The 25,373-nt window shown below is 40.3% G+C and overlaps 1 protein-coding gene across 16 annotated transcripts in view; it reads left to right on the top strand.

Annotated features, from left to right (window-relative positions):
- The first annotated feature begins 3,228 nt into the window (after positions 1–3,228).
- Positions 3,229–25,373, top strand: part of LOC120892938 (uncharacterized) — a 43,625-nt gene continuing 21,480 nt past the window's right edge. For 4 of the 16 annotated variants that reach the window (XM_078016853.1, XM_078016852.1, XM_078016851.1 and 1 more), the window contains exons 1-3: positions 3,234–3,466; positions 20,405–20,555; positions 22,384–22,471. In XM_078016853.1, coding sequence (XP_077872979.1) covers positions 3,255–3,466; positions 20,405–20,555; positions 22,384–22,471 — 451 coding nt within the window. In that variant the 5' untranslated portion in view covers positions 3,234–3,254. Of the gene's footprint in view, positions 3,467–20,404; positions 20,556–20,806; positions 20,858–22,383; positions 22,472–23,270; positions 23,493–25,373 lie in introns of all 16 variants that reach the window. The other 12 variants (XR_013423884.1, XR_013423883.1, XR_013423888.1 and 9 more) reach the window with 11 other exon arrangements.

Genomic DNA, 25,373 nt, shown 5'->3' with positions numbered 1-25,373 from the left:
CTTTTCATAGCCAAAACCTGCTTTCTTTGACATCACCAAGTTGAGTGCTCTCCAGCGCTCTAGGAAATCCAAGAACAGGATAAGGAAAACAAAAAGCTGAGGTGTTGCATACCTGTAATCCCAGCATCTTGGAAGGCTGGGGCAGGAGGATTGCAGGTTCAAAGCTAGTCTCAGTAATTTAATGAGTCCCTGAGCAACTTAGTGAGACCCTGACTCAAAATAAAACATAAAAGGGTCTGGGGGTGTTGCTCAGTGGTTAACCACCCTGGATTCAACTCCAGTACAACAAACAAACAAAAAACAAAACAAAAAAACATTATTTCAAATCATGAATTTTCTTTTTCCTGGAGCCTCAACTCTATGTTTAAGAGTTTTCAATTTAGATGAAGTTAAGCATAGTCACAGAAATATCTTACAGATTCAAATAAGAATCATTTAACTGACTTCCCCAAACAAGCTGCAACAAGAGTAGTGTATTATGAATTCACCTTCTAATAAATTCTGTAATTATCTCGCCTCATTATACAGTATTGTATTTTTGTATGTGTATACATTAAGAATTTTCACTTGTTAAAATTATGCATTTAAAAAATATTTTAATATTTTATCCTATTTTGGATTGTTCTCATTACAAGAAAATGAGACCTTGAGCCTCAAAAGGAACCTTCCTTTCCTTTGTTAACCTCTCCAAGACTTGATCTAAAAAACCGAGTATCCCTTTGCCAGCCATGTCTCAAGCAATGACCTTGACAAATACAATTTTATTTTTAAAGACTTCAAGTTCATTTTTCCACTTGGAAGGGATGAAAGGAAGCAAATCAAAATGCTTATTAAGAAGCAGGAAAGACTCAGCTGAAATAGCTCAGCTGGAAGAGGGTTAGACTGAAGAAGCAGGAAGCAGCCAGAGTGCTAAGAAACTCTTGGATTCAAAGCTAAGCCCATAAATTACAGTGCTCCTGAATTTGTTGAAATTACAAAGCATGTCTGGTCACTGATGTAGGGGATATGGTTAAGTTTTGCAGAGCACGGAAAGACCTGGTACAGCTTGGCTTCTGACACCTTCAGTTGGGCTCTGGAAGGAACCCACCTCCACCTGTCCATGCTTGAAGGAAAGACAAGACCATCTGGCCTTTAGAAAGGTAAAGCTGTGTTCCAAGAGTATCTCAAGGTCCTCTGAGATTGAAATGAAGCAATAGGTATAAGGACTCTTCCTTGAAGAGTTTAGGAAAACCTAGGATCTGAGCAAATGTGCTGCAAACGTTGTATTTGGGGAGGCTCCTCAGTCTGTTTCTGAAATGAATGAGTACTTCTTGTATCTTCAGGTTACTTGAGGGGCACACACATTTTTTTTAAACAATGTTGATGGTTTATTCTTGACTTAGCTCCATTCTTCATAATTTGGTAAACTCTAAAAGACTCTATGAGCAGCATAGAACTCCTTTTGTGTGAAAAAGTGCTAACAATTTAAAACAAAAAGCAATCAACAAACTTGTAATTACAATGATTAATTTAATTTTTTAATTTCAAGTATTATTACTATTACTATTATCTTTGTACAATCTAGGCTAGTAGTCTACCACTTAGCTATACCTCCAGCCAGCCCCAGTGTTTAACTTTAAAGGAAAAATATGCTAAACTTAATAATTTAGTGGTGAAATGAAGTTAAACTTAATACTCTCTCTCTGTGTGTGTGTGTATGAGAGAGAGAAAGAGAGAGAGAGAGAGAGACAGACAGACAGACAGACAGACACACACACACAGAGAGAGAGAGAGAGAGAGAGAGAGAGAGAGAGAGAGAGAGAGAGAGAGAGAGATATGCTGGGGATTGAATCCAAGGCTTTATACATGCTAAGTGGTAGAACTGGGGCTACACTCCTGCTCTTCACCCATACTCTTAAATAAGTTACTTTTGATTTGTAAAGTATTAAAATTAAACACTTAATTTATTTAATTAAAAAAATTCCACCTCCTAGGCTTAGGCAATTTTATTTCTTTTTTTAATATTTTATTTTTTAATTATAGTTGGACACAATATCACCTTTATTTTATTTATTTATTTTTATGTGGTGCTGAGGATCAAACCCAGGGCCTCCCACGAGCTAGGTGAGCACTCAATCCCAGCCCCTAGGCAATTTTATTTCCATAAAAGCTGAAGAACTCTTGTCTGAATGCCCCTCCCCACCTCCTCGCATCTTTGATTCTCTTTGTTGACAGGCAATTTCAGCTTCTAGTGATCTTGTAAAAACTCAGAATCCTCAGGCAGCTGTGGCAGCCAAAGGCTGTCTCCCCTTTAAATCTAAGCCCTCTGCAGAACCAAGAGGGGGCCTGATTTGTCTAAAACCACAGCCACATTCCGGGTGAATGCCAAGTAAATATTTGTTGACCGAAGTGTCTGAATGCAAGTCATTCTTGAGGTTCTCTGGAAGTGTGCTTGTTATTTATTAAGCGCCCACAACGGGTCAGAGAGTCAATGAATTTCAGAGCTGGAAGGGATTTTAGAGGTGACCTGGTTCAACCCCTTCATTTTATAAACAAGGAAATTGAGATCCAAAGGGCCCTGCCCAAGGTCAAACACATAGTACTAGTTAAGCTGGAAATGAAACTCCCAGCCCAGGCCTCCTTCCACCTGCCACAGCTTCACTGCCCTGGGTCCGACATTACTCCTGCTCTCTAAAAAGTCGTAATTTAATTATAGCAGATTTTTTTTTTTTTAGTTTAAGGTATTTGCATAAAAAGAATGATGGTGATAGAATCTACATTTGGATTTAGGGGAACACTGATAGAGAAAGGAGAAATGAACAACTCTAAGCATATATTTTAAAACTGATTTGACTTGATTTATATTCTACTTTGTTCTAAAAAGTTATTAAGAAGATTCAAATGGGGCCAGGCTTGGTGACGCAGGCCTTTAATCCCAGTGGCTTGGGAGGCTGAGGCAGGAGGATCTTGAATTCAAAGATAACCTCAGCAATTTAGCGAGATGCTAAGCAGCTTGGTGAGACCCTGTCTTTAAATAAAATACAAAAAAAAAAAAAAAAAAAAAAAGAGCTAAGGACATGGCTCAGTGGTTCAGTGTCCCTGGTACCACAAAAAAAAAAAAAAAAAAAAAAGCTTCAAAAGGGCAAGAGAGAACAAGTAAGAGGAACAAAATAGGTTTAAAAAGTAAGCTTGATCAGAAGAAGGAAAGTGTAAACTGTTAACAATTCTCAAATAAAAAACACACCAGCCCTGAAAAAGCACAACTCTTTTTATTAATGAGGTCAGAGAGAAAGTTCTCCTCCAAGTGTTCACATATCCTGAAGTATAATAGGATCAACTGGAATTGGAGTGAATCACAGCCTGTTAGAGGGGTTGGGGATCATCCAGTTCAACTCCCTCCCCCAAGGACTAGAACAGACTTCTCAAGGCCCCCACATGTGGTGTCTGGATTTGAGGAGGGGATCCACACAGCAGACCTCAGGAAAAGGTGAGCCACATCTGGATGTAAACATTAGTGCCCTTTTACCTGACTGTGGAGTCCTTTTCCTCCTCTTCCTCTTTTCCTCCTCTGGATCCCTAAGGGCTGGCTGAAGCCAAGGATCCTCCAAATCAGTGGCCCTCCCCCCATCTGTCAAGTTCCTCAAGGCTCCAGAGGGTTCTCACGGGGAGGGTAGAATGTGGGACCAACTTCTAAGAAGCTGTTTTCTAAACTGACTGGCAGGATTGGTAAAAAGATATGGAAATTATTTCCTTGGGTAAAAGGCAGATCTCGAAATGCCCTGATATCTCTGAGGCTATGTTACCATACCAAAAAGGAAGAAAGGGCAGGGGAAATTTTGGAAGGAACAGAGGAGCCCATTCTACCTTTTTCTCCTTAGGGAGAACACAAGAGAAATTGCTTGGGGTCTTTTTTGATCTTAAATAAAAAGGTTGAGCTAGTTTTCAAAAAGTTCTTTGTATTTTGGGATCTATTTCTCACTTGGTCTTCTGGTCTACCTAGGAAAGTGCTATTGAGAAAAATAAATTAGAATTTGATCAGCTAAAAAATATTGGGATAATATTCCACTACACAAGGGAAAAGAAATACATGTCCGTATAGAAAAAAATCATGTTTTTACTTTTAAACTTTGCTCTTGATTTCCAACCTATTACATAAGAGTGGAAGATAAATGCCCCTATTATCTTATCCATCCAGATGTTTCTTTCCATTTTGTTTGTAGGCATTATTCTATACATAATTAATTCAGTTAGAGAATTAACTAATTTGGAAATCAATTTCAAGTTGCAAGACAGTTTCTGAATTTGCTTCTGGTCATCATTCTCTAAGCCAGATTCCATTTCTTCCACAAAGAAGTCTGCAAGGTTTGAGTATAAAGTAATGATGCAGATACAGCAAATCTCCCACAACTTACGCATCTAAGTGAACATCTTCCCTTGAACGTAACTTGGGAGAAAGTGAAATGATACCATCATACATTTATTTTAATGCTGCTGACTTTGCTTACAATGTTTCTGGAATTTCTCTTATGAAATTATTTTCAGAGCCTCGAGCACTTTCTTTTATGCATTATCAGATTGACAAGTTCTCCTCCTTTGAGAGTGGGTTGAATATTTAGAAATGGCCAAGTTATCAGGGAGGTTAGGTTGAATGAATAAGGTGAATGATCCCTCAAGCTGGGCAATATTGTTTGGGGTTGAGAACATGTTGAGTCCAAAATGTAGCGAAACTTATTTTCTCATTCAGTAATAGGGTTTTGAAGAGGAAATGTTTTAGTAAAGGGAGATTTACCCTCTATGAATCCCAAGGAATTCTATAGTGTGGAGTAGAAAATTGTCTCCATAGGACTAATCCATATCGAGTCCTCTGACTTGTAATTACATTTCTGGTGGCCAAAAGCTGTTTGTTTTATAAGCTGCATGATAATTCCATCCTCAGTTTCTGGAAAACCCAATGTAAGACAGTCACTGAGGCAAATTGTTCTTAACCAATCAATTAACTAAAACCACACTTGCTGCTTCTATTATCTCTAGATGCAAAAGACTCTTTCCTGCTTTTATTTCCTTGTTACCCATTTGCTATGTTCTTTATATTTATTTTGGTCTGAATGTTATTTCCCAAGTTGCTACCTCAATCTCGTCGCATAAAAGAAAATTAGATGGCCTTGTTGTCAGTACAGATTTCTAATATTGCCAATACAGAGTCATGTGTAGCTTTCTGAATCCTCAAGCTTGCATAATATTTTAAGTACAAAGCATAACTTTTCTCAATGTACTTTTATTATATTTCTTACATTTGAAAGATTGCAAGCTTTTTAAAAAATATAATTCAGGAATTTTAGTAAACAACTAGAAGAAGAGCTCAAAACATATCCCCTTACATGTTTTCCCTACGAGTTCTTCTTTCTTCCTGAGACATTGGGTTATGTAAATGGTGTAGCTGGGAAAAATAATATACATTTTATGTATTAATACATCAATGTAATAAAATAATACATATTTTAAAATGTTTTTGCTGACTTACTCTTCACTATTTTTTTCTTATTTCTTGGATACTAGTTTCTTTTTTTTCACTTAAAATTTTTTTTACCCCTTTGCATTCATCAATTCTGAGAATTCTGTAAACAATAAAACAAAATACTACCTATAATCTGTGTGTAATCATGCTGCCATTTGACTCAGGAAAAAAATGAGAGCTGTACATACATATTACTCATCTGTGCATAGATTATTTCTGGAAATATTCACAAGGCCTGTTTACATTGCTTGACTCTGGGAGAGGAATTGTATAGCAGGGGTGGGAGGGAAAGAATCTTGGCTCCATATCTTTTCTTTAAACTTTCAAGTTTTCAACCACTAAGAATGCAATGCCAATTACTAATTAAAAACAGACCAAGACAAACTATCTGTATGTTTATAAAAAGAAAAGAAGAATCAAGGAAAAAAAAGAAAAAAAAATCTTTTTTTTAGTCTGGACTTTAGTGTGAAGATCAAAAGAAATTTATTCTAATCAGGCGCAGTGGTGCACACCTGTAATCCCAGCTATTCAGGAGGCTGAGGCAGGAAGATGGCAAGTTCCAGACCAGCAACAGCAACTTAGTGAGACCCTGTCTAAAAACAGAATAAAAAGGGCTGGGGATGTAGCTCAGTGGTAGAGTACTTGTAAAATGTGCAAGGCCTTCAGTTCAATCCCTAGTACAAGGAAGAAAAGAAGGGAAAGGAAAGAAAGAAAGACAGACAGGAAGGAAGAGAAGAGAAGTAAAAAGAAAAAGAGAACCACTCCCTTTCTTTTTTAACTCCATCTCTTCTCTACTTTTTCATTCTGGCCAACAGCTTATAGCTTCTATTGATCCACTAAGAATTGACAGCACACAGGTACCAACTGCATTAAGTGTCCTCAAGCTGCCCTGAAACCTTGTAGGATCCTCAGTAGACAGACAGGGTCCTTCATAGAACAGGGGCAGAGATCACCCCCTCTGCTTCCCTCATCACAGCCTGATTCTGGCTTTTGTTCAATGTGTTCAAAGCCATGTCCTTCTTGATGTTCTCCAGAAGTATTCTTGTTCTTCACTATTCTTTAAGTACTGTGTTTCAGTCACCTCTTGGCCTTGCAGCATATTGTTCTCTTTGTCTTGATAACTTCTGCCAACCTTTGAGGTTTAGTGGCTGGTTAAATGGGCTGCATCCTCTCCAAGTGGAGAGGATGCCTCTGACAGTGGGGGAGAAAGGAGGAGACCCCCTTGATGTGTATTTCCTCTTTTCCCTATCTACCCCCAGAACATAATTTAGGACCCCTGTTTTATGCTTCCCTGTTGGACAGGACAAATGCCTGAAGAATGAATAGGTGAATCAATCAGTGAATAGAACTTGTCCCTTTGCTCTACCCTGCTTCCTAGCCGAAAGAGATTGTGCCACCTCAAAGGCTGTCTGTCTTTCCAGGGTTTCTAAGAAGGAGATTTTCTTAGGCCCTGAGCGGTACAGAGCACATATATTCAACCTTCCTTAACTGAGTGCCCATTCAGTTGAAGGGTGCTGACATTTTCTTGTCACATGATGGGAAAACACTCTTAAAATTGAGTTTGAGTAGAAAGACTGTATGAAGAATAATAAACTCAAATTTGACCTTCTAGGACTTTTATTTTCTTGTCCAGGCCTCTGTTTTCAATGCTTGTTCAACATCTATAATAGAGGTAAAGTAAACAGCCATCTTTTGAGAGCTAAACCATAAAAAGTGCATTCTGTGGGGCTGGGATTGTGGCTCAGCGGTAGAGTGCTCGCCTAGTACGAGCGGGACCCAGGTTCAATTCTCAGCACCACATAAAAAAAATTTTAAAAAATAAATAAAGGCATTGTGTTGTGTCCATCTAAAAAAATATATTCTCTCTCTCTTAAAAAAACAAGTGCATTCTGTGGAAACATGCTTATGCAATACAATCAGGAAGACTGATGTCAAAATGATTATCCAAAGAGCACTTGTAACATTGTGAAAATTTGAAGGTAAAAAAGATGATGTTAGTAAGAGTAAATTAAAACTCTGCATTTGGGTTTTTAAAATTCAATTGCATAAACATAGGGTGAGAGACAGCAGTCTTAGAAACACTTCATATGGAGTAAGTATTATAGATTTAACTGATTTAAATGTTCAGTCAACATGCTGTTACTTTAAAATTAAATGCACAGAGACAACTTTAAAATTAAGACATCAAGTTTAGGGCTCAGGAAATAGAAACCCTTTTTGGTCACATAGATCAGTCTGCAGTATCAGGGCACCAACTTCTAAGAATATTTACAGGCCAGAGTGCATCTAGAACAGTGATTTTTGAGCTATGGGTTACCACCTATAAATGAGTGTGAAATTTATTCATAGTATAGCAATCAGTGTTAAAAAAAAAAGCCTAACAAAGCAGAAGAGAGAGAGAGAGAGAGAGAGAGAGAGAGAGAGAGAGAGAGAGAGAGAGAGAGAGAGAGAGAAGAATAAAAAAGAATACCATAGTGCAGAATAAAATGGAGTTGCTAGGGTGAATTGAGATTAGGGAAAAAATGAATGTCTGGTTTCTATCTAGTGGAAAATGTATGTGTTCATAGTAGCTAATAAGGCTAAATATTGTTTTATGAAACTTCTGTTGAGTAATATATATGCATGTTGATTATATAAAAATGAATTTCTTTCTGTGGATCATAGTCAACTGAATTTGAGAAACACTAATGGAGGTAAAGATGTCCAGGTGATGCAAGAAGGACATCTTAAGATGTATTACTTAAGAAACAGTTGCAATAACCAGGAATGTTTAGCCTAACCAAAATACTAAGAGATGACATAAAAATTATTTTCCACTAGTTGAAGAATTGTCATGAAGATGGGAAATGACTTTATTCTCTGTTGATTCAGATGATAGCAGTTCAAGGGAGGAAGTTTTTAGATTACCATCCAGTTGACTGACAATTGGAGCTGTCCATCAATGAAACTGCAAAATAACACACTCCAGGAATCCTTAAACCCCCAAGAGGGTACCATCTGTTAGAGTTACTACGGCAGAGGATCCGGTGTTGGGAAAGAGCTTGCTTAGATCCTGGAATGTCTCTCAATCATTTTGTTTTCTCCCGTGGGATTGTTTGAATTTCATAAGCTAAGTCAGGCAAATAATTTAGTGTAAACTTTAACCAAGTGGTTATCTATATGCATGGAAACATACAAAAAAATTAACTCACCAATTTGCCAATTATTCTTATAATGTTCTTATAATATCATAATATTAAATATTTAGCCATGATATATCTATTTACTGATGAGATTACTAAGGTCACTTGGGTACTTGGGTAGAAGTAAGAATAGAGTCAAGGACCCCTGACTTCTAAGTTTTACACTTAGTTATGGTAGCCTCTCAATCCTGAACATCATCAGTGATATTAGGTTGTTACAGAGACTGACTACTGGATCCCTTTCTCACTATCTGCTTTCTCCTTGCTTATAACAAAGCTGCCAATTTTTACCTGGCACCATGACCACCTGTAAACACCATGTTTCCTAAGCCCTCTTGCAGCTAGCTATATATACGGTCAGTGGACTTAATTAGGTAATATGAAAGAAAGGCAGTTTCTGGGAAACTCAAGAAACAAACAGCTTAGCTCCTCTACTTCTTCCTCCTTCCCTTTATCCTTCTTCTTGGGTGGATTTCAAGCTGCCATCTTGAACCATGGAGTGGAAACCACATTCAGAGGATGGTGGAGTCCGTTGTTTAAAATCATGCCATACTATATCAACTCTGGAGTGTTTCTTTTATGACAGAGAAATAATAAAACTTCTGTCTATCTATTTATTTGTTACATATAGTTGAACCCAATCTTAATCGATGAGTCTGGTCTTCCACCTCTGGACATTGGGTGTCTGACTTTTATTTTCTGTGACATTCTGATGCCAGATATTCTGACGTTAGAATTTTTGCATCTTTTGTAATAGATAAGCACACGATAGTGTTTGTCTGGTTTCTATCTAGTATCTCATGGTTAAGATGGGGTCTGTTGTTCTTGTAGTGTGTTAAATGCTTCCTTCCTTAGTGGACACAATAGGTGAAGCTTACAAAGGGTCCAGACTCAGGCATTCAGATAAATATATTCATAGCTCTTCTTTCTTACAGAGAACCTGGGCAAAACTGTAGCCCTTCATTCTTTTCCTAATCTCAATTCACCCTAGCAAATAAACTGGAACTTGTTTGACCCTCCTTTACCACTTAATGTAACTCAGTGGGGTTTCAGTTGACCATGATTTGGGGCAGGGCCAGGATTTCAGAGAACTCAGAGAGCTTGTAAAGTCTTTCCCATTTTTTCAAGACAAGAGTAGTGTGAGATGCTCCTAGTATCTTTTCACAATCAGTCTGGCTGAAATATTATTGCAGAGTCCTAGCACAAAGAGCAAAGGATGATGCATAAGACCTGAAGTGGAACTCTCTATTGTCTCCTTTTAGATTTTTAGCAACAAGTAGAATCTACTATACCTTATGGTTGGTTTGGACTTAGAACTTTATCTTGTGACTTGAAATCACTGTGATGTTTGAGGACAATAGACAGAAGACTCTGTGTGCGTGTGTGTGTGTGTTTGTGTCTGTTGCTGGGGACTGAACCCAAGTCTTCACACATGCTAAGCAAGCACTGAGCTGCTCCCACAGCTTTGATAGTAGACTTTTTGATTCCTGGTTGTGAACTCTACTCATAGGGGTATTCAGTGGCCTCTCTCGGTGATCTCTGAGAATAAATTTGACATATTAAAAATTGATAGCACTCATATATGTCTTCCATAAATTTATAAAATTAGAACAGAGAAAAAATATTAAGAAGATAAGTCATGGTTTTAAAGCCATGATTCTCATGGGAACAAAAATCCTGATGGTGCCATACAATTGAAAGATTCATGGCATTACTGAGCTTTGATCTAAAATCCAGAGTTCTGGCTAGAGTGTCTTTTAAAAGTTTATTTTGCTTTAAGATTAAAAAAAATTGCACATGTGTTAATGGAATGCTCTGCATATATTACAGGAGAAAAATAATTATAATCCACTGAATAGCATTGATACCTACAAATACCTATTTCAAAGACAATCTAGAATCTTTATAAGAAAGCTCCATATTGAACTACAAGTAGAACAAACTGAGCTTTGCAGAAACAACACATTTTCTTTAATACTTCAAAAATATTTTTTTAAAGTATTTGTTAAAGACTCATTCATAACGAGACATCAGAGAAAATGAGCATAGACCAGTGTTGAGACTCAGAAAACAAAACCCCTAAGTATGGCTTCTGACATGCGGAGTCCGCTTCAGAATCCAAATCTCTCTGGCATTCTCTGTCCCCTGCCTCTCTCCCTTCTGTTTCTCCTGAAGCACAAGGAGGGCTTTCTCTGAGGTTTCCTTATCTTCCAGAAGGAATGCAATTGTCATGAGCCCTCTCCCTATAACTCACCAAACAGGAGTGATTAACTTGCAGGAAAGACTACAAGTGACACTTCACCTAGAGACCAGATGAGCTTTGTCCTAGCCAGAGCCTATTCATCGTCCCTAAAAAATCATTTACTCTCCCTCTAAAATTGCTCACAGCCCTCTATACCCTTAAAGAGTACATATAAGCTTCTAAATCTTATTAGGCTATTGAGGACTCACTTTTCATTGTTGCAATTGCCCCGGGTACGTAATAAATGTGTGTGCCTTCTGTCAATGTCTCTCGTGTCCATTTATTTAGCAGACTCCATTATCAAAACTTCAGAGGGCAGAGGGGAAGTTACCTCCACTTCTATGCCTCTAAAATTCAACTGTAACACACACATTCCTCTCTTTCTCTTTCTCTTGTGCTTTATTTTCTTGCTCTTTCTCTCTCTCTCTCTCTTTTTGGGGTGCTGGGGATCAAGCCCAGGGCCTTGTGTATGCTAGGCAAATGCTCTACCACTGAGCTACACCCCCAGGCTTCACTCTCTCTTTCTTAAAGTGAACCACTATGAAAAACAAACACTATTAAAACAACATGGCTTTATTTACTTCTCAGATCAAGTCCTTTCATAAGGATTTTTTTCAATGAATGTCTTTAACGTGAGATGCATGACTAAACCGCAGTCACTACATCGCCATAATGATGGAGTATGCCAAGGTTAGAATGGGTGTCCTTTACTTCATATTTGACCTCACCCTGTGTCACTTTGGACCAATCACACTGCTTGTCTCACCAAATATAAGGAGAAAGCAATACCTAATTCTCAAAGATAGAAATACATTATTGTCTTGACTTAAAGAATCATTTTAAGGTTTGATAGCTCAATTATTTTGATAAACAAAATTCTGATAGAACAAAAGTCTTGGGGCAAATATACTAATGCTCACTGAGATAAAACTGACTTATGTTCAGTCTGTACCCAGTCATTGCAGGGGCCAAACGTAATTCAAATGCAATGCCTGTGAAATTCTGCCAACTTGAAAAACTTCACCTAGAGGAGTTTGCTGACAAAGAGGTATTTCTTTCCTGCCCTGACTGAAGGCTGCATTACTCAGGCTTCCCCTCCCAGGTGACTCTTTCCAGTATAATCACCAAATAAGGTGACTTTGCAATGGAGCTAGCCTCCTATTTACTGGAATTGTTTATGAACAGGAGGATTGCTAAAAGGATAGTTGGTTCTTTTTAGATATCATTTCCTTTTTGATGCTCTTGACTCATCAAGCCAGGGAGAGGATTGGAAACCTTATAGACTTGTGGTTTGCAAACTTAGTGAACAATGGAATCACTTAGAGAAATTTATAAATTTATTGGCCCAGGCAGTGGGACATGTAAAAATTTCCTCGGGTAATTATAATGAGTGCGTAGGTTGGAGTGGGAGGAGTTGTTGAGAACCACTGTTAGAACTTAATATGTGTATGCTTTTAATTCCAGAAGCCACAGATGGTAGTACAATTAGCTGTCACTAATTGAGCACTTGCCAGGCCAAGCACTATGGTAAGTGCTTTACATACATGACGTCATTGGATCCTCATTACAACTATGTGTCAAGCCTTGGTGATAATCTTCATCATCAGCGTAACGCAGCAAATACTAATTGAACACCAGTATTGTTCTAGATACCATATGAATAAATAGATGAGTGAGACACAGTTCATGCCCTTGGAAATTTAACAATATAAGATGAGATGATAACAAAGATTCATTATACTGACATTATAATTCAGGATACTTTTCCTTTTCTTCATCAGGGAGTACAAATTACTAACAAATTTCAAAAGAAAGAAGACATGCTGCACATTGGAAATATCTAGAAAGGTGATATTTGTGACCAGGTAGAATGCCAGAGTCAGCTCTTAGTGGCCTCTGGGATATATTAAATCTAAACCTCCCATGTAAATGTCTAATAGAGCCTGATACATAGTTTGTGTTTAAAAAAAAAGTCAATATTCTTTTTCTCTTCTATTTACTTGTCAAATAGAATTCAGACTCCCAAAATTCAGGGATTTCTACAAAAGCAGTATGGAGTAGGTTTTGTTTTTTTTTTAATAAAAAATGATGAGACAGAACTAGTGAGGTGAAAAAACTTGACAAAGAACATGCATTAATTGTGCTTATGGGATATATTAAATCTAAGGTGAAGTAAACAGCAATTCTAAGAGGGTGACTGGGAGGATGGAGAATGGAAGCACCATCTGCAAATGGAAAAGAATTTAAGGCAGATGTGCTGAACCAAAAGGTTGGTTGTACACACATGTGGCAATCTGTGGCAGCAAAGGTAGAATTTGAGAGAGAAGTTGAGGCTAGATGCATGGTTTGCAAGTCAGTATCCAGGGCCAGGTAAGCATGAGCCTATTTTCCTTTCTTATAATCTGCTGGGCTTTAGGGCCCGGGCTTCTCCCTCTCTATTCCCCTCTTAGAGCCTGGGCAATCTGCACTGATCTCAAGGATCCTGCCTCAGCTCCAGCTCACTAAAAGCTGAACCAGGCTCTTGAAGTTTCAGCAATGATTTCCATTCATAGGTTGGGGGGATCTCTGAGCAATCTGGTCTCTTCCTGGCTCTCAGGACTGGGAAAACTTGGCCTTTGGTCAAGGGAATGAGCCAGATTTCTGTAACCTTCCCAGTGTAGCCTGACCACCTGATGATAGCCAAGTGGATGGTGGGATAATATGCTGTTCTCTCTGTGACTAGCCTGTGGTACATAGTCCATCCCTGCAGAGCATAAGGAACAGGGTTGAGGGTCCGAGGAATCCATTTTAGAAACAGCCATTCTATCCAGTCTCATCACGGACAGATGTTCCAGGCACATTTTGAACAAACTCCTGAAGCACAAAAACTAGCCAGGGATGGAAAGCCTTGCTTCTCTGCTCTTTTTCTGAAACCTTACATACTCTGAAGAACATCTTTTAATCCTAGATTGCATTAAAAAATTTCTGGGTACAGATTGTTCCAATTAAATTCTTAAATGTCAAAAGTTTCTTAAAATAAAACTCCTTAAAATAAACCAAATCAGCCATTCTGGATCACGGCCAACATAAATCAAAGTACCTAACCAGATGGGGAGTCTGTAAACTAAAGGTAAGAACAGTTGTTCGCAGCACAGGGCCTGATGGGAAAAGCAAAAGACTTTGCACAGGCCATTTTTCCTTTTCAAATTGTTTTTCAAAACACAGGCTAACAGCCTAATAAACAAATGAATCGTGCTTCCTGCAGCACCTGTTCACAAACAGAAACCCCAAGATGTGCTTGTGAGTTTTGAAAACAAGGAAGACATAGTCCAGTTAGCAAAGTAACTGACTTTATTCAAAGTGAGAGAAGATAAACCCAGCTCCCTGTGCAACCCGGAGAGAAGGCTGTGGGAGACCTCACTCACTGCAGTTTCCAGGCAGCCAGGATGAGGGCATCGGCAAGATGCAACCTGCCCTGACCTAGCAAGCAAGGTTCTGCTGGCCGCGCCACTGAGACCTGGCGGTGTCCTTGGCAATGAGAAGATGCAGCTGTGTTTGAAATAAATTGTTTCTGTGCAAGTACTGGCCACCCCATGAACATAAACCCTGCACGGAGCCTGAGTGATTTTCCCAGCCCCCAGAGCAAACAATAGTCTGCTGGGAAAGAAAATGCTTTCTAATAAACCAAGAGGAAAGTGATACCATCACATCTCTTGCCACCCAGCTGGGTGGGGACCCTGTGGGCTGTCAGCACCAATATGAGAGAAATAGGGCGGAAAATGGCCCAGGCCAAGGTCAGACAGAGACAAGAACAGAGGCAAATCTCCAAGCCCTGGCTGTGGAGCTGTAAGCACCGCGAGGCATTGGGTAAAGTCAGAATGGAGTCAACAGTTTGGAGGTGCCAAGTCAGAGCAGGGGCACTCCATGGACGATCCAGGAGCTGGGCTGGCTGGACTGGGGAAGAGGCCAGGTAGGGAGCAGGGAGCTAACCTCCACCTTTCTTTGTCTGGCTCGTCACTACTCATCCTTTGGGCCTTGACATTATTTCGCCAAGGAAGCTTCTATTCTACATGCTGCTGTTACCCTGCAATTCATCTACATAGTCCTTAATAACTGAAGAGATTCAGTTGATGATTGATTTTGCAGTTCCCCCTACTAGGACATAAATGCCTTGTGCTGGGTCCTGTGTCTGTCTCCTTAATGTGATTCTCTGAGTGTATTTTTTTATGGCCACATCTGCATCTCTAGGACCTAGCACAGAGTGTGGCCCATTGTCAACCTCAATCTATCTTATTGTGAGGAAAGAAATATGAATAAAGTTCATAAAAGTGGAAGAAGGAGGGGGAGAGAGGGGGAAGGGTACCAAAGCCTTCCTCTTGTTCCAGATCCCCGTCTGAGGACCTCAGGGCAGGCTTATGAATGCAGGTGGGCTTGAATGATTCTGAAGGCACCAGCAACTGACCCACATGGTGGACACAGTGAGGGCCTATGGTTACTAAGCCTGAAACATGAATCCCTCCTGGAAAAACAGTTGCATTTTCTTTCTTAGTGTTTCATCTCCTGATGAAATATTTTTTTCCTTTCTCCGGTATTTGAGATGAAAACAAGCTGTAACCTGAAAGCACACTTCTCAAGGATGACGGAATGTTGAAAGAATGCAGTTAAAATGCTCATTAGGAGTCATCCGCTGTGGTAAAGAACAGGATAGGGATCAGATCCTCTTCATCCTTGGATTTACTCAACGGGATTTTACCCAAACAGGATGAACCTCTGAAAAAAAGAGACAGGCATTCACCAGAGCACAGCAAACAAAATCTAATGAGAGACATCTGAAAGGAACAGGCCAAGGAGTAGCTTTGAGAAGCCTGCAATTTACAGGCCAACCAAGACTTCTGCCAATAGCTTTGACAGACATTTAATGATTGATGTGGGTTATCAAATATGTGAGGGATGGGCATCCAGAACTGCAAAGGAGATTGGGACAACAGAATTGGGACTATTCTGAGGGGAGCAGAGGGTGTCCTCAAACCTTAACGTTCTATGATTGACCTGGGTTGAGTAGGCCTGAGGCGGGGCTGCAGATTCTGTGTTTTGACAGTCTCCTGGGTGATGCCCGTATGAGTGACTTTTGGACAACATGTAGGGTGGTGAGGTTGTAGATCACTACAAGGGGGTGAGAGGCTATGGGGGGAAGCATGGGTGAAGACAGTAATCTCCTGGTGTGGAGGGAACCACCTCTAGGAATTGTGTCTTTTCCCACAGGCTCTTGTACATAATAAATGTTCACATATTTCTATTTTGTTTAGACTCTTCAAGTTGTAAGGAGTAAAGGGGTCATTCAATCTAATTCAAGTGATGAGATTTGTGATGAAAAAATTGCAAAATAAGGTGATGGAAACTTCCAGAAAACAGCATCTGAGGACTAGCCAGGTCTCTCTAAAGTACTGGAACCAAATGTCATCCTGAATTCAGGGGCACCTGGCGGGGGGCGGGGGCGTTCTTTGTGTGTCATTCTTTACCCTCCTGCTATTCTTCAAAGGGCTTTCTTCTGTCTCCTAGTTTTCACTACCTCATGACTTCTGCCTGCTCACAGCCTCTTTGAGCACACCTTGTGACTCAGAGCCTCTAGTGCTACTCCCCTACCAGGAGGACCCTCTCCAGTTCCTAATTCAGGCTCTTGAGAGCAGGCAGAGCGCACATCATCCTGCAGCCCCCTGGGCCGTGCCAGCCCTTGGACCAGCAGGGCAGGATGGGCTGCTTGGTACAAGCCAACTGCCAGGGAAGCAGGTGCAGCCTTCCAGGAAGGGCCTTTTAAGGACATGGTAGGTGTGGTCTTTGCCTCCTCCAGGAAATCAGGGCTGGCTAAGATCCAGGTCCTTGGAGAGTTACTTGATCTTGCTAGTTCTCTGAGGCAAAAAATATCTTTCTTTAGAAAAGTTTTGGGAGACTTCCTATTTGGAAATTTCTGGTCTGATGCACAGAAGTAGGGGAGGGGTCGCTTTATATAGTTTTAAAAGAGGTGGTGGTTTTCCCAAGCCTTCCTCTGGGGTTCAGAATGCTAATCACAGCTAAATCCTTCCCCAGGCCTCCCGGGGAGCAAGAATCAGCTCAGGGTCAGTCTCTCCCTGCTTCTCCTGAGAGGGCCAAAGGTGCGTGCCACGCATACAGAGGTGCACATTTATTCATTCCTTCTCCAAGTATTTATGGAGAACTTGATGTACTAGGTGTAATGTACTAGGTGTAATTTTTAGGCCTTGGAATATAGCAGTGAACCAAAAAGACACACATCTCTGCCTTCAGAGAGATGATGTTTTTAGTTGGGGGAAGCACTGATAAATATAATAAATACATGAATTATTCCCTATGTTAGATGGTAGTAAATTCTTTGGAGTAGAAAAACATAGCAGAGTAAGGGGTAAGAAATATGGTGAGAGAAGAGAGATGGCAGAAATTTCTGGTAGTGTGGGGAGGGTAAGGATCATTGAGAAATTGACATCTGAGCTAAGCTCTGGTGGAGGGGAGGGAAATTCTGAGAATTTTGTAATATCCCTCAGGATAAGACGCTAGAGGCACGTTGGAGTCTTGCAAAACCAGTGCTGAAAACTCTGGGAATCAACAATGGAGGAGAAAGAGCATGACAAGTTCAGGGCTTCGCACCAAGAATAGCCCAACACGAATATTGTAGGAGCAGTAACAATGAGAGGATCTGAGAAAGAAGGAGCGCTGCAGCCATGTGACAAATCACGGCAAAGATAAGGTTCATCTCAGCGTATCACGCTTTCAACTTTTCTGTAGTTTAGAAAAATTCAAATTTCAAAATAATGTTGAAAAACATCATTGTTATGATAATGTAGGAGAATGGCCTTATTCCTGAGAGATGAAATGTTTGAAGGCAATGCGATGTCTTCAACTTTCTTTTATACAGTTGATAAAAATATTTTATATAGAGTAAAGCAAATACAGCAAGCAAGCTATTACCAACTGAGGAACAGAGATAAAGGATTTAGAATGTATTAGGCTTTCAGTTGTACTAGAGCTTTTCAAAATAAAAAGTTGGATTTTGCTCTTGGATGTCTACTCAAAAGAAATGAAAATATATGACTCTACACAGGCTTGTATGCGAATGTTTATAGCAACGTTTTTCCCAAGAGTCCAAACTGGAATTAAGCCAAATGCACCTCAATTTTTAATGGATAAACAAAATGTGGCATATCTATACAACTCAGCAATAAGGAGCAACTACTGATATTTGCTATCGCCTGGATCAACCTCAAAAACATGCAATCGGCAAGATGCTAGAAGCAAAAGATTGCATATCATATGATTTCATTTGCATTAAAGCTCTTGAAAGGAAAAATCTATAGAGACAGAGGGCAGATCAGTGGCTGCCTGGGGCTGGGGTGGAAGTAGGGATTGCAAATAAGCATGAGGGAACTTTCTGGGGTGATGGGAATGTCCTAGAACTGGATTATTGTGCTGATCGCACACTATACAAGTAATTTACTAAAAATCATTGCATCGGACACTTACGAGGGATGAATTTTATTTTATGTAAGTGACACCTCAATAAAGCTGTAAAAAAAAAAATTGAGAAAAAAGATGAAGTTTTCCTTCTCCACCTAGGAATCTGGTGGTGTAACTTTATTCATTCATCAAATACTTTTTTGAGCCTTTACTGTGTGCTAGTTGTCATGCAAAACCTTGAGGATAGAATGCTACATCAGGCCTGAAGTTTGATACTTTATGAGCTATTTTGGGGTGTGTTTTCTATGAGAGGTAGTAGAGGTATGGGCTGGATAACCTGCAGTTCGTTTGCCATCTGGTTTGTTCAGGTTCTGCTACAAGCAAATCCTGGGACCAGAATTTGGGATGAAGTTGTTTATTTGGCAGATATAGTGGGTTGAACGGTGGCCCTCAAAAGATATGTTTGTATCCTAACTCCTATTACCTGTGAACCTTATATTATTTGCAATTAAGTTAAAGATCTTGAGATGAGACATTCCTGAATTAACTCTGTGGCCCCTACTTCCATGTCAAGCGTAGAAGAGGCTGCCATGTAAAAATGGAGGCAGAGATTAGAGGGAGGCAGTCATAAACCAGGCATCTGGCGCCACCAGAAACTGGAAGAGATAAGGAGGGACAGTTCCCTGGAGACTTCAGAGTAAGCACAGCTCTGCCAACACCTTGATTATAGACTTCTGGTGTCTAGAACTAGGAGCAAATGAATTTCTATTGTCTTAAGTCACCAGATTTGTGGCCATTCCTTATGGCAGCCCTAGGAAAGGAAAGCAGCGGGTGACGCCAGAGGCACAGTGAGGGAGGTAGAAGTGAGATACAGAGGGAGGCAAACCGGTAAAACAAGGTGGAGGAGTACCTTTCTACCCTGGGGACCTTCTGAGAGACCATGAGGAAGGGGGGAGAAATCTGGAGAGACCACTAGCTCCATTCTTGCTGGTCGAGGGTCACTCTTGGGCAGCCACAGCCAGGACTTCTGGTCCGCAGAGCAGGCTGCCAAGGTGTATCTGTAGAGCTCTGGGGTGGGCTTGGGGACTTCCAATGGGGTGGAGCCCATTGGATCTGTTCCTAGCCCTTTGGCTTCATATTGATTAGCTGAAAGCCCAGTATGCACAGGCGTGGAAGACAAATGAAGGTAGAGACTAATACATTTGACATCTAAAGCAAACGGCTAGACCAGTGGACTCTGATTAGACTGTCCAAGACTTGATCAACTTATGTATAAGTACCTGGCAAGAATATGACAGGTGATCCCTCTCTGTACAACATGGGGATATTAATTCTTCTTCTTATTATTATTATTATTTTTATTACTGTAGGATATTATTGGTTGGAATTTTTTCAGGGATTCTTTGAGAACATATTTACTTACTCTCTGTTTATTAATATCAGTGGGAGGTTCTCAGATTTCCATTATATTTGAATTACAGGTAAGCTCTACCACGATGTTTCCAATTAACCATCTTCTTGTGGTTTGTGCTAGAAATTCTGTGAGATGCTGTGTGGAGGCCGAATCTCCTCTGGCTCCAGATCTCAGAGCACCTAGCACAGCTGGGCATGCTGTAGATGTGCTGTTGGGCTTACCCCACCCCTTCCTGATCTCTCCCAGCACCCTGGTCTCCATCACGGTCATGGCCAAGCAGTGCTCCCACACCTTCTGTCTTTGCTAGTCTGTTCTTCGTTGCTTTCGGCAGTCAATGTTCTTTTCTTGTCTCTTTTCTTCTAGTCTCTCTGGGTAGAAGCCTGCAGTGCTTTTTGGCATGGCTGGGTAGGGAGCTCTCAGTGACTGTCTGTATCATTTTACAAAGCTCTTGATATCAGACTTGGCATTTCAAATCCAGCTTCAAACATGGGTGAACTGGAGCCTTCATTGCCCCCCATCCCCGCCCAGTGGAGATTCAAGGGTGCAATTTAGAACAGAATAAATATGTATGTCTGGAATAAAATTTTAAATGTATCTGCTCATTTTAAAACTCAGCTTCTCCTTTTCAGGTTGGAGAAAGTGCTGCAAATGACCTGTTTTTGCTGGTGGGTTCCAATCAGGCCTTCTGGGTATGAACCTGGCTGTAGCCTCCCTCTTTTCTTAACTGTTTACTTCTTTTATGAGTTGGAACCAGGAGAGAAAAGCATCCAGAGGACTCAGGTAATTTCGTTTGTAGCCATCTTTGGCTTGAATCCTTTTGGCACCCTCTGACAAGCAGAAATAGCATCTTCTGTCTGTACTAATGGCATTATCTTAGCTGGAAGAAGGGATTTATTCCAGTGCTCTAATAATAGCTCACATCTATTGAATGTGTTCCACATGCCAGTGTCTTTGTGCTAAGTGCTTGGAATTCTTTATCTCCATTTTATAAAAACTTCATGAAGTCACTCTTTATCATCCCCATTTTATAGATGAGGACACTGAGATAGGAGAAGTCCATGCACCTGGTGGAGGTCACACAGGTGAGGAGCTGGGAGTCAAGCCTAAGTCTGTCTGACTTCAGAACATGTGCGGGCATTCTGAATATAACCTTCAGGGCATGTGGCCTTAGATCAGAGGAACCCTTATCTTTTGCTCTTTTCAAGAGAGTGAAACGGGGAGGTTGAAAAGGAAACCACTTCTGACAGTGTCCTTAGAGAACCTCGCAGTTAGGAGCCAGATCTAGCCAAGTCCGGGTAAATAAAGCAAGGGATGCTGGCTAATCACAGAGTGGGCTTTTTCTTTTAGAAAAACAGGATTGCCTTTTTGGGGGAGGGGATGGGGGGAAAATACCAGGAATTGAACTCAGGGACACTCAGCCCTATTTTGTATCTCAATTAGAGGAAGGGTCTCGCTGAGTTGCTTAGCACCTTGCTTTTGCTGAGGCTGGCTTTGAACTCATGATCCTCCTGCCTCAGCCTCCCAAGCCTCTGGGATTGCAGGCGTATACCACCTTGTCCAACAGGATTGCCTTTAAGAGGAGATTTACTGCAAGTGACATTAGAAGGAGAATGTGAACACCTTGAACCATGGAGATGGAGGGGTACTAAGACCTGAGCATGTTCAATCATGTGGAGCAACAGCAATGTTTTCCTGGCACCCAGCTCAAGTCATTCAAGCTTGGTGTTCTTGGGGGCACTGGGACAGCAGGGCAGAGTACCGACCACTGAGCATTGAAGCCTTCACTAGGGCCTGAGCAATGCATGAGTTAGACAGGGTCACTGGTTCCTTCAAGCATCAGTGAACAAGTAGTACCCTGACCCCTGGCCTTGTCAGATGGTAGGTGTGGCCAGGCATGATGATGCTGGCCCAGCGTGTTCCTGCTGAAGTGTGGCCTGGCTTCCTATCTCTCCTGGCCTGGTCATCTGGCTTTTATCACACAGGAATAGAAGAGTAAAATATATAGGGAAGACAGATAACATTTAAGTGACTCTGAAAGTTTTGTGGCAACATGGACCTGTTTCAAGAATTATTTTTAGCTGCAGACATTTGGTCCTGTTGGGAAATAAAACTTAAAAGGACAGTTATAATTAGGTCACATTTGGAGAAACTTATTACATTTTGCTGGGTGTCCCAGGAGTAGTGGATCTTAAATGATTTTAGTATTTAGATTCAATCATGGCGCAGAATTCCATTTTTCTATGCAACAATGGGAAGCAAACAAGAGAAATTATGATTGCAGTGTTAGATAAAAGTAAAGACAGGAATACATCTAAGTTGGGACAGAAGAAAGAGAAATGTCATACAGTTGTCTCCTCACTCCTGTCCTTTTCTTTTCTCCTAAAGTAACATCCAGGAGGGGAGCCTGGAGCGGTCCCTACATTCCCCACTAAATGTGTTTACTTCTGCTCAGGATGACTGTTTGTTCAAAGAAAACCTTTTTATTTCCCAAGTACAATTTAGTGTACAATTTAGTGAAGCGATTTACTGGAGGAAAGGCTGGTGTCTTTTGGGGAACAAGATAAACTTTAACGGTGGCCTCGATATTGTTTCTGTGATCTCTGTACAGGTTTCAGAGCTGAGGACCAACTGGGAACTAGTTAGAGGACCCTTGGGAGTGCAGCTGACAAGAAAAGGGGAGAAAGGTTGGAAGCAGGGTAAGGAGAAGACAGTGGCCAAAACAAGGGGTCACACTACTCTTCAGTGAAAAGTGTCCCGGGAGAGCTTTATGTGACTGACACCAGCATATATGCCAGCCCTCTGCTCTGGGTTCTGTTGGCACTTGAACAAATGGTGACCTCTGGCCAAATGCCTTCCCCCAAGCCATCCCAGGCACTAAAAGGAAGATTTGAAACAAGTATGTTAGCAAATTAAAATGGGCCAGTAATGTTCTCTTCCTCTGGAAAATACATAATACGTTCTTACAACTAAGGACCTGCCCATGGAGATGATTTTACCAGATACACCCTAACCATTTTTAGTTTGATGTTCTTTAGCATTCATCTGGAATTAAATCATAATTTGCCTTGGATAAGTGAATTTGTGACCATTTACCAGTTAAACGAGATAGAAGCCTTGTAACGGAGAGATCAAAGCTATATGTAACCCACTTGCATTTGATGCATGAGGTAATGTTGTTTAGGGACAGATGGCCACAACGGGGTTGTGTCCCTGACTGTAGAGAAAATGGTGATGAGTCAACCTTGGTAATCAGCAATGTGAAGGCTAGTGGCAACCATTCATGACACAGTAGCTATGGTAACAGACAGCTCACTGAGCATCCACCCCCCCGCAGCAGGTCACCTGCCCTTTCTACCTACTCTACCACTCAGAAGTCAGAAAGTGTGTTTCTCCGTCGTGGAATCTATCTTGAGGAGATCCGTGGAAGTAATATTGCTTAGGGAAGTCAGGGATCAGTTTTTCATGGATAGCCAGTGAGGTCATCCTCTTTTCTAGGTCCATTCATCTCACTGACCCAGGTTCCAATCTTTCCCAGCCCACTGTTCTCTGTGTCATTCTGAACGGGGGCCTTCCCGCATACTGGGCTTCTGTATGGAAGACCTGCCTGTGACCTGGTAGACTAATCTGATGGATGATGGATGTATTACGATTTCCAGAGCACATACCACCAACACCTTAGCCTGGAAGGTTATGCACTCCAATACTTACAGGACCCAGGCAAGTAATTTAACTAAGCATAGGTCAATTGGGGACCAGGAAAATTGAAGAAAATATACTCTTTCATGATAATGGGTATATGGTACTATGTTGCTAGACTTCCTTTTTTTTTTTTAGAATTTAGGAATCTAAATTATTTGATTTGAATATTATCTAATATTCAAAAATTGGGTAATTAATTTAAATATTAAATAACTCTCATAGATCAAATGAACTATCAAATATGTATGTATATATATTTACATATATATATATATATATATATATACATACACGTAACACCTCAGCACTGACTCGGGAGGAATTGGTCTGTGTGTGGAATGTCCTCTTGGTACACCAAACTGATGCCCGTGGTTACTCTGGGAACAGGAGTGGGAGTAAGTGGGGGACTTTTACATTTTTCTCAGTATACTTTCCTCTTGTTTGAACCTTTGACAATGGGAACACATTCATGTATTACTTTTACAATTATTTGAGAAAATTTATAGTCTGAAAACTCTAAGAAAGACTGCATTTAGGAATTGAAAGACATTTAAGAATGGTTGGAGGCTGACAAATTGATTGCATGCAAGATAGACACTCCATCAAAAAAAAAAAAAAAAAAAAAGAAAGAACTTGGAAAAAGCAGAAAAAGATCCAAAGGACTATCAATTCATAAAATTTAAACAGGATCCTGTAAAAATCAGACAACATGAAAGAGCTCTTAGAAATTAAAAGTAATAATAGAAACAATAAAACAATAAAAGCAATAATAGAAACAATAACATTCCAAAGAAATGTTTGATATTAAAGTAGTAATACTAACTACTTGGAAGGCTGAGACAGGAAAATTGTGAGTTCAAGACCAGCTTGGCTCCATAGAGAACTTGTCTCAAAAAAACAAAACAAAACAATAAACACAAAATAAACAAAAATTTTTAAAAAGTTAAAGTTGGTAAAATCTCATGGCAAATTCTTATTATGAATGAAGTTAGCATCTCTTAGATATTTAAGAGCCACTTATTTTTCTTTTTCTCTGGACTCTGATTATGTCCTTTCCCCACATTTCTACTAGTTTTTGACCTTTTCCTTGTTGATTTCTAAGAGCTCTTTACATTTTAGGAAAAATAATTGTTAATGTTACAATTTCGGAGGGCAGTGGGGGAAGTTTCTTTTGTCCTTACTATTCAGCTAAGTTTTTGATCATATGTAGTAAGATTTATAAATATTTCCTTTTATAGATTCTGGGGTTATGATTAGATTCTCCCCACTCAAGAATTATAAATATAATTCAATTATTTTTTATGTTTTCTTCTAGTAACTTTAAGATTTTCTTTTCTATCTTTAAATATTTGATCCATTTACAATAAATCCACGTATGTCTTTTCCAGGTGGGTACAAACATACCTTAAGTTTATTTATTAACTACTTGACACAATTAAATACATGTATTACCATGATTAAAAAAAAAAAATCAATGGTGGAGAAGCCACCCTGATATCCCAAGGAGGAGAGAGAAGGAAGGAAGTGTAAAGGTCACATCCTTTCCTCCAGCCCTCTGTCACCACTCCTACTCAGGTGGCCATCTCTTAGAGGTATAGTGCCCCAGGGAGGTTTTATCAGGTGGGGATACTTGACTGCAAACCATAAAACAAAAATGACCCTGAGTCATCGAAGCCCCTGAGGATCCCAGTAGGGGGATCCTGGCCATGCTCAGACACTGGAAAAGTGATTTGGATACCAGACCCCGGGAGGGAGACGGCAGGAGCAGCTCCGGGAAGTCGTGGTGGAATTCCCTGTCCCGGGATGACTCAGCGTGAGCAAACTTCCTGTGTGTCTGTGTTTAGGCTTCTAATCCCTGGGAGTGAGTTGGCCGGGCTTGGTCCCTGGCCTCTTCCCTGT

This window comes from Ictidomys tridecemlineatus, chromosome 7 (assembly GCF_052094955.1).
Source record: "Ictidomys tridecemlineatus isolate mIctTri1 chromosome 7, mIctTri1.hap1, whole genome shotgun sequence".
Taxonomy (NCBI): Eukaryota; Metazoa; Chordata; class Mammalia; order Rodentia; family Sciuridae; genus Ictidomys; species Ictidomys tridecemlineatus.
Note: the sequence above shows the minus strand (reverse complement) of the source record. Positions and strands in the feature narration are given on the sequence as shown.